The following is a 9,313-nucleotide window of genomic DNA, read 5'->3' as shown; positions in this document are numbered from 1 at the left end:
CCCAGCGCACGCGTGGCCCGCGGGGTTCCGGTTCGCAGCCATGGCCACGCTGGAGAGCCTGGGCCTGGTGGGCACCATCGCCGAGGGGGACGTGGTGCCCGTGGACTCCGAATCCGGCGACTCCGAGGATGAGGAGGTGGGGCCGGGCGGGCGGGAGGCGCGGGCCGGGCCGGTGCGGCGGGGCCGGGCCGGGGTCCGTGCTCACGGCTGTTCCCGCAGGAGCTGCCCCGGGCGCCGGGCCCCAGGCGGCGGGGACCCTCCCGCGGGGACTTCAGCGCCGACTTCGTGTTCGGGGAGGCGGAGGCCGGCGGGGAGGATGCCTGGACGGCGGCGCTGCGGCAGCTCCGCGGCAAGGTGAGGCCTGAGGCCGGGATGGAGCTGCGGTACCAGAGGCAACAGCTCCCACTGCTCTCCTGGGCTCCTCTTACAGCTCTCCTGTTGTGATTTTCTGCCTAGAAAGCAGCAACGACGTTGGATGAGAAAATTGAGAAAGTGAGACAGAAAAGGAAGCTCCAGGTCAGGATCTTTCTCATTGCTGAAATATTGGTATGTGTGTGGCCATTCCCTGAGCCACGGTGCTGTGGCTGCTGCTCATCGGCTCGGTTTGCTGCCACATGGGATGTGCTGCTGAATGGATGGTTTTGCAGAATTATTAGTGATTAAAGTTATGCAAAACCGTGGATTTGTGAATGGGGTCATGATAGCAAACACAGACTCACAAAGGATTGAAGTTTATTTTTCATCCTTTCTTTTTAAAACATTTTTGTCATTTTTATTTTTTTTTTAGGAAAGGGAAGCTAAACAAGCCAAAGTAAAGGTTGAGGATGCAGAGGCTGAAGATGATCAAATCAAAAAGGAGCATGAGGATTGCAGGAGGGATGAAGAAGATGTGGAGTCTGAATATTCACTAGATGATGAAAGTATCTTCACAACAGCAGGTATCAGCAGTACACACTGAGATGGCCAAGAGTCTGACACACAGTTGGCTCACTGGAGAAAAGTGTGAAGTGAAGCCTTGCTGGGAGTGGGCAAGGAGCACCTTTAATTTTTTTTTTTTTTTTTTGCCTTCTGCAACATTCCTTCTGATTTTAATCAAGTTTATTTTGAATGGTAGCCATAATTGACCTCATCCCCGAACAAGGATGTTTATTGGGCAAGTTTACTCCATTACATGCCTCTACTGGTTTCTGAGGCTTCTCCCTCAATAGCTGAATTGAGAGCAAAAAGTATGAGGTTACAAGGTGAAGCTAGTTCATCTTGTTATGGGTTTAGCTGTGCTTCCTAATTCCTGTCACACTTATCTTTCTCTGCAGATAAGGTCAAAGTGAAGGAAAAGAAGAGATCAAAAAAGGGAGAAGTGGTAAGTGTTAAAAACTAGTTTAATTCCTCCAGTATTTCTTACTGAGGAATTTGCTTTGGTTTACAAATCATAGCTCAGAAACCAGCCCAGAGCCCTTTGATAATGTTGTGTTGCTGCATGTGTTGTTCCAGTTTTGTTGTTGTTCCTGTTTCTAGGAAGCAGAGAGCTTTTTTGAAGATGCCTCTCAATATGATGATAACTTGTCATTCCAGGACATGAATCTTTCACGACCTTTGCTGAAGGTATTTACCTAGCTGGTTTTTTACATGTTACTCTGAAGAATGTTGTACAGCCTCCCTGCCACCAATTAGAGCTGTCAAATTTCTCATTACTTTGCAACCTCTCTGACAAGGAAATAATTTGGGAGATAGTGTGATAGTCCTTTAGAAGCTGTTATTATACATTAATGGAACTGTTCTTTGATGGTGTCAATCAAAGATTGAATGTGTTAACACCATCTTGAGCAAGACTTGTCACAGCATGGTTGAAGGTCGTCTTGTCCAACCTCTACTCAAGAAGGGCCACCTAGAGTTCTTGCCTAGGAATGTGTCCAGATGGCTTTGAATATCTCCAGGGCTGGAGCCTGCAACCTCTGTGGGCCCCTTGTGCTGCTGCTTGGTCACCCTTGAGGTGAAAAAGTGGTTCGTGGTATTTAGAGGGAACTAAACACATATATCACCATGTTTCAGTCTGTGCCCATTGCATCTTTCTCTGGGCACCACTGAACAGAGCCTGGCTCCATCCACTTTCCACCCTCCCATCAGATATTTATTGACATTGACAGATTTCCCCTGAGCCTTCTCCAGGCTGAGGAGTCACAGCTCTATCAGCCTTTCCCCAGATGTGAGGGGCTCCCAGGCCCTTCATAATCTTCATAGCCTGTTGCTTGTCTCTCTGCAGTGTGTCTGTGTGTCTTGTAGTGATGAGCCCAGCTCTGGGCACAGCACTCCAGGTGTGGCCATGCTAGAGACAGAGTTTAATTGCTCTCCCTCCTTTCTAGGCAATCACAGCTCTTGGCTTCAAGCAACCAACCCCAATTCAGAAGGCTTGTATCCCAGTGGGTCTTCTGGGAAAGGATATTTGTGCTTGTGCTGCCACTGGGACAGGTAGGGAGTCGAGCAGGGCACTAGAAACAGAGAATCAGCTATTCACAATAATTGGTAACCCTTCTTAATATTTTTTTGTTTTTCAGGTAAAACAGCTGCCTTCATCTTGCCTGTCCTTGAGCGCCTGATTTACAAACCTCGTCAGGCTCCCATAACACGTGTGCTGGTTCTGGTGCCCACACGAGAGCTGGGTATTCAGGTGCACTCTGTCACAAAACAGCTGGCACAGTTCAGCAGTGTCACAACTTGTCTGGCAGTAGGTGAGTTCAGTCATTTATGTGAACTGTAAACCACTATACAGAAAAAGGCTCATTGTAAACCACTATGCAGAACTGGGAATTCTGTGTGTAAAACTGGAGGCTGTGTGGTTATTATGCTTCTAGTAGATACATTGCAGTTTAAAGTCTTGCTTTCCAAGGTTGTGATGTACTTGTTTAGCTGTTTCTGAGAAAGAAAATATGGGGTCATTTCTATTTTTGAATGTGGTTTTATCTGAGGTGCTTCCTCTTCTCAGGCAGTTTGCATCCCTGTACTTTGCTGCATTGTGCTCTGGGGGTCAGCAGTCTCTATTCCCTCTCTTTCAGGTGGCCTGGATGTGAAGACTCAGGAAGCTGCTCTGCGCTCAGGGCCAGACATTCTTATTGCCACTCCTGGGCGACTGATTGATCATCTCCACAACTGTCCTTCTTTCCACCTGAGCAGTGTTGAGGTGCTGATTTTGGATGAAGCAGACAGGTAGGGTAAGCAGGACAGCAATGAAAAACATGGCAGGTTTTTGCTTTCATTTCTCCAGGTTATCAGGCTGTCCTTCTTGTCCTGCCTTATGTAATGTTTCTTGGCCAGGCCCAAGTGAAGCTGCCTTACCTTGCTCTTTTTCTCCTGTGTAGGATGCTGGATGAATACTTTGAGGAACAGATGAAGGAAATAATCAGGTTGTGTTCCCACCACCGTCAGACAATGCTTTTCTCTGCCACAATGACGGAGGAGGTAAGACAAGCTGCCGAGAAACATACCCAGGCAGGAAGTTGAATGGGAATTTTTCAGGTCTTTTACCAGAAATCATGTGGACTATTTTTTCTTAACCTGTTTTTGTAGGTGAAAGATTTGGCTTCCGTTTCCCTGAAAAATCCCGTCCGAATTTTCGTGAACAGCAACACAGATGTTGCGCCTTTCCTGCGGCAGGAATTTATCCGGATCAGACCCAACCGGGAGGGGGACCGGGAGGCCATTGTAACAGGTCAGTGATGAGCCAAGGCAGGCTGGAATCAGTGAGTGACTGTGGAGCAGCCTTCTGAGAGGACTTTCTTTTAGCTCTGCTGACACGAACGTTCCAGGACCACGTGATGCTTTTCACCCAGACCAAGAAGCAAGCTCACCGCATGCACATCCTGCTGGGACTGATGGGGCTGCGCGTTGGGGAGCTGCATGGGAACCTCTCTCAGACACAGCGGCTGGAATCACTCAGGTATTAGCAGGCTTAGTTAGCAAGCCTAGGCTAAAAAGAAGTTCCAAGTTGGAAGTTTTAGGGTGGAAGTAGATGGATACATTCATTGCTAATGTATTTGCTTTCTCTGCTCAGGCGCTTTAAGGATGAGCAGATTGATATCCTGGTAGCTACAGATGTGGCTGCACGTGGACTCGATATTGAAGGTGTTAAAACAGTGAGTATATGAAATGCTGAGCTTTTTAATGAGGCATTTCATGTTGATTTCCTACTAACACCGTTTCTGTTACAGGTAATCAATTTCACCATGCCCAACACCATCAAACACTATGTGCACCGTGTGGGTCGGACAGCCAGGGCAGGCAAGGCTGGTCGTTCCGTTTCACTGGTGGGCGAGGAAGAGCGCAAGATGCTGAAGGAGATTGTCAAAACTGCTAAAACACCAGTGAAAGCCAGAATCCTCCCCCAAGGTATGTAGTACTTTTATACTGAGGTAAAAAGCTGCAAGAGTACACAGGGAATATCGTGGTACACAGGGACACTAGAGGTGCTGAAAAACAAGCTGGACTTCACATGAGCTGCCTCTGGTGTTCATATGGTGTTGTTTTCAGATGTCATACTGAAATTTCGGGAGAAGATTGAGAATCTAGAGAAAGATATCTATGCAGTTCTCTGCTTGGAGCGTGAGGAACGTGAGATGCAACAGTCAGAGGCCCAGGTAAGCAATTTTTTTAGTATCTGGTGTGATATAGTCCATTATGAGGTTACCCTAAGTGTACTTAAACTGCCTATTTTAGAAAGGGAAGAGAGGAGTAATTTTTAGCTATCATGAGCTCACATCTTGCATGAATTATCACAGATCAACAAGGCAAAGAAGCAGCTGGAGACAGGCAAAAAAGAGACTGGGACTGAGAATTTGGAGCGGAGCTGGTTCCAGACCCGTGAGGAGAGGAAGAAAGAGAAACGTGAGTCATGACACTGTGACCTTTTAAAATTCTATAGCCACAGCTGGCCTCTGCTTTCTGCTTTAAGAGGTTCTTTATTCTGGTTTTCTTTCTCTTTCCAGTGGCTAAAGCCCTGCAGGAATTTGACCTAGCATTACGAGGGAAAAAGAAAAGGAAGAAATTTGTTCAGGACACACAGAAAAAAGGCCAAATGACAGTGAGTTGATTTGTCAACAAGTGGGACCCTGGCTAGACTATCATAGTTCTCCCTTAGCAAAGCTTCACATCACCAAAACTTGTGTTTTAACACCTTTCAGCCAGAGGAAAGGTCGCAGTTTGAGATCTTGAAATCTCAAATGTATGCTGAGCGGCTGGCAAAGAGGAATCGCCGAGCAAAGAGAGCCAGAGCCTTGCCAGAAGAGGAACCAGCAGCAGCACCAGCAGGTAGAGACTTTTGTGTTACAGCTAACTTCATTTTTATGTCACTTTTCTAGAAATAGGTAAATTAATCTAGTTTGTATAGAGATCTTTGAAGGAATGGCCACAAGTGCTGGCCCAGGGTCCATGTTTGCAGTCATTTGCCTCCTGCTTAGGCTAATTGTTGTGTTCAAGAGTACTGTGATGATGCAGTGTTCTGATTGTTATTTGTTAGGTCCCAAGAAGAAGAAAAAAGTGTCTGTGTTTGATGAAGAGCTGACCAACACAAGCAGGAAGGCTCTGAAGCAGTACCGTGCTGGGTAAGGTCTTAGGTCTACATTAGTGTAGCTGCAGTAATGAGAATTTGTTTGCATCTCTGTACTTCCTCAGGGATACTCTGGTATTGGGGGAAGAGGTTCTGAAATTTGGGGCAGGCTTCTTTTGGGAAGTACCTGTCCTGCTGATATAATTCTGTGACATGGCTGACCTCTCCTCCCTCCCCTCTCTCTCTGAAGCCCATCATTTGAAGATCGAAAACGCTTGGGTATCGCCCAGCGCAGGAAAGGAGGGACCTTCAAATCCAAGTCCAGGTATAGTTCCCTTTACTTTCTTGTTCAAGTCTTGGGGCTTTTTCCTTGCTTTCTTCTTCTTCTTCTTGTCATTGCTAAAAGGTGTGTTGGTTCTGCAGTACCCTCTTATTGCAGGTCTGATGCTGGGGGTAATCAAAGATAGGGCCTTTAATAACACATTTCCTAGGCTTCTACTTGGGAGACCATTATGCCTAGAAAATGCTCAGTGCTGCTCCTCATCTGTCATTGAGAGTTTGACTGATGGAGTAATATAATTTCTATTGTCTTCTCTTGCAGGTATAAAAGAAAGTAAAGTAAGAACTGTTACCAAATGGGTAATTTCAGACACATTGTACAGGCCCTCAATTTTATAGTACTGCAAGGAGACAACCTCAGTAAAATTGAAGTTTTTCTTCAAGTGGAATAACTGTGGGATGTTTGTCAATTACCTGGTTGAAGACTGTGAAATCATCTGTAGCAACCCATGAAATAAAGGATTATTTTTCTTGTAAAATGTTAATGTTTTTATGGATGGCTAGAACAACTGAGAGCTGGAATATGCTACATATTTCATGTACATAATAACTTTAAGGCAAAAACTGAACAAAGTTTTGCTCATAGACTTCTGAGATCTCAAATAATTAAGAGCTGGAAAAATATTCTTTTGGTTTAGAACCCATTTCTATAATAGGAAGAAAAGTTTTTCAAACTACCTGTCACAAAGATGTTTCTTTAATTTTTTACCATCTCCACTCTCCAAATCTGTTCTTTTTCCATCAGCCACGTTAAACTTCATTGCTATACTTTAATTCCTGTAAGGAACACAGACCACCTGTTAATTTCTGTCTACACAAATTAAGCTTTTTTTCTTCACACTCCTGACACACACAAACAGACCAGCACAACAGTGACTCCTAGTACTAGGTTTTCCATCTTTATTATAAAGGTCAAATATCACCAACAGCAGATATAAAATATACATAGGAAAGGTATGACAGGTGGTACTGCTCAGTGTATCCCCTTCCTTGGTCTTCTCCCATTTCAGAGGTACATCACAGAACTCTCACGGCCTTGGGGGACGCATGCCAGGTGGAGGGGGTCCTGGGAATAAAGGAAAGAGTTGAAGAGAAAAGAAGCAGCAACACTAAACAAAAAAAACAAAAAACCAAAAAAACAAAAAAAAAAAAAAAAACAAAAAACAAAAAAAAAAAAAAAAAAAAAAAAAAAAACAAAAAACCAAACATTTCCCCATGTTCAAAGTAGCCACAGAACCCCTTCTGGCACCAAAGCACTTTGACATCTAGCAGAGCTAGGGAGATACTGGAATGCATCACCCTTCAAACATTTTATTACAGCTCCTCAGAGCCCCACAGCAGTTGGGATAGTCTGTGCTCACCTCTCATCCCTGGGGGTGGTGGTCTCATGCCTGGGGGGGGCATTCCCATGGGAGCCCCTCGGCCAGGTGGCATTCCCATGGGGGGGCCCATTGGTGGTCTCATGCCTGGAGGAGGCCCCATCATTCCTTAAGCCAGAGAAAAAACAAGCATGAATATTCAAGGCACTGGCTGGGTATCAGGATATTCTACAATACCACATTTTCATCAGAAAAATGTTATTACAAATTTTGCAACAAAACATGAGCTCTACAGAGTAATTCCTACCTGGAGGAGGGGCTCCTCTGCTCATGGGTGGGGGAGGACCCCCACGCCCTGGTGTGTACTGAGTTGGGGCTCCTGCTATGCTGGCAGTGGCTGCTGCAGCAGCAGCTGCAACTGTTCCACGACCCTGGGGTGTCATCACCTATAGACAAAACAAACAGACTCAGAAAAAATAGCACCTGCTTTATCATAATAACTAAAAAATCATATTGAAATTCCCCTTCAGAAATTACACCAGTCTTCTCTTAACTTACCAAAGAACACTACAAACTGTAATACAATTCAATGGATACCACTTGAATTATGTGTGAAAAGCTACACTTCTCAACCCTCTTTTGTCATACAGGACAATACCTAGGGAGATCTAGTACCAAAAAAAGCCTCACTAGGCTCAAACTTTGTGGTAAACTAGGATTACAGTTCTTCCACTACACCAATTTCTTGCATCACACTGGTACCAAAAAATAAAAGCCACATGGGTCATAGTATCTCACCTGTTGGGACGGTCCTCCCACTCCTCTGACAGGGCCAGCTAATCCTGCTGGAGCTTGTGGCATGGGAGTACCAGCTGGAACTCCCCTCCCTGCTGCTCTGCCAACACCAGGTCCTCCAGCAGCTCCAGCAAGGGGCACCCGGGCAATTCCAGTCTGAAAACAAAGCCCCCAAAAAGAAAGATTTATCAGAAATCCTCAGAGCCTACAGATGCCCACAGCCTTCCTTTGTCCAATGAAATGTCCCAGCCCACAAAGGAATTAGAGCTTCCTGCAGAGAAGTTTGTTGGACCTAGTTACAACAGCATCTGTAAGATCTGTAACAATAGCATCACTCCCTTGCAAAGAAACAAATTCATCAGATTTCCCTTGTTTTTTCTTTAGTTCTCTGCTTATTCTTACATCTTTTGGAGGTGGTCCTTCAACTGTCATGGACACCAGGTTTTCTCCTCGCAGCAACACAAGGCCAAGGACTCGTTTCTCTTCCCGCTCTGGCTGTTTTGAATTTTTAGGTCTGGGGAGAAAAAAAAATTGCAAAACAGAAGAAAAAACAGAATGAATGAATGCTGCTCTTTGAGGTTTCAACCGAATATATGACTAGGCTGCTTCTCCAGAGATGAGCATATTTTTTTATGCCACAAACTAAGTACAAAGAGAAATCTTAACTGCTACAAACGGCATCATATATGTTGGTTATTAGGAGAACCGAAACAAAGGGTCCGATAAGCTTTGGCAGTTTGGCGATTTGACAAAAGAGACTAAACCCATGAGTGTTTTTGCAGGATCCGGCAGCACTCGCTGCCCCAGCGCTGTCCCGGCTCTCGCCCCGAGGCCCCCCCGATGAGGGCCGGGCTGGGGGCCCCCCAGCGCTCACTTGATCTTGCGGAACTCGTCGCAGTCGCAGAGAATGAGGTTCATGTGCTTATCGAAGGCCTTGAACGTGCCGATGAAGACGCGCCCGTCCTGCAGGATGCACCGCATGCGGTAGTCGATGTGCTGCAGCATCTTGCTGCTCTTCCCCACCGTCTGCAAGAGAGCGCCGCGTCACCTGCGGCCCGGCCCGGCCCGGAGCTCGCTGCACCGCTAGCTCGCTGCACCGGCGGCCCCCCGCCCCGCGGGCCCGCCCGGCTCACCATGGTTGCGGCTTTCCGTGCTCCCCCCGCCGCCGCTGCTCCTGCCGCTCCCGCCGCGCTCCCTCGCTCCGCGCTCCCCGCCCGCCCCGGCGGAAGCTCCTACGTGCGGCCGCCGCGACTTCCGCCCGCGCTGCGCGGGCCCCGCCCGTTCCGGCGCGCCGCGGCCGCGCTTCCCGGGGCAGGGCGCGCCC

The 9,313-nt window shown here is 46.9% G+C and overlaps 2 protein-coding genes across 2 annotated transcripts; one reads left to right on the top strand and one right to left on the bottom strand.

The window, feature by feature from the left end:
- The first annotated feature begins 4 nt into the window (after positions 1-4).
- Positions 5-6,563, top strand: DDX27 (DEAD-box helicase 27). The gene is made up of 21 exons (XM_059480713.1): positions 5-136; positions 220-354; positions 457-516; positions 788-938; positions 1,314-1,360; positions 1,516-1,602; positions 2,361-2,466; positions 2,553-2,726; positions 3,051-3,201; positions 3,354-3,453; positions 3,562-3,703; positions 3,778-3,931; positions 4,046-4,127; positions 4,203-4,380; positions 4,522-4,628; positions 4,770-4,875; positions 4,977-5,071; positions 5,172-5,298; positions 5,507-5,591; positions 5,787-5,861; positions 6,138-6,563. The coding sequence occupies exons 1-21, from the start codon at positions 41-43 to the stop codon at positions 6,151-6,153; spliced, it is 2,274 nt and encodes a 757-aa protein (XP_059336696.1). The 5' UTR covers positions 5-40; the 3' UTR covers positions 6,154-6,563.
- A 189-nt stretch (positions 6,564-6,752) lies between these two features.
- SNRPB (small nuclear ribonucleoprotein polypeptides B and B1) lies at positions 6,753-9,221 on the bottom strand. The gene is made up of 7 exons (XM_059480873.1): positions 9,123-9,221; positions 8,864-9,015; positions 8,392-8,503; positions 7,993-8,145; positions 7,502-7,640; positions 7,237-7,362; positions 6,753-6,941 (listed from the first exon to the last, which is right to left on the bottom strand). The coding sequence occupies exons 1-7, from the start codon at positions 9,123-9,125 to the stop codon at positions 6,904-6,906; spliced, it is 723 nt and encodes a 240-aa protein (XP_059336856.1). The 5' UTR covers positions 9,126-9,221; the 3' UTR covers positions 6,753-6,903.
- Positions 9,222-9,313: the final 92 nt, after the last annotated feature.

This window comes from Ammospiza nelsoni, chromosome 12, assembly GCF_027579445.1.
Source record: "Ammospiza nelsoni isolate bAmmNel1 chromosome 12, bAmmNel1.pri, whole genome shotgun sequence".
NCBI lineage: Eukaryota > Metazoa > Chordata > Aves > Passeriformes > Passerellidae > Ammospiza > Ammospiza nelsoni.
The sequence above is the reverse complement of the archived record's forward strand: the minus strand, read 5'-3'. Positions and strand labels throughout refer to the sequence as shown.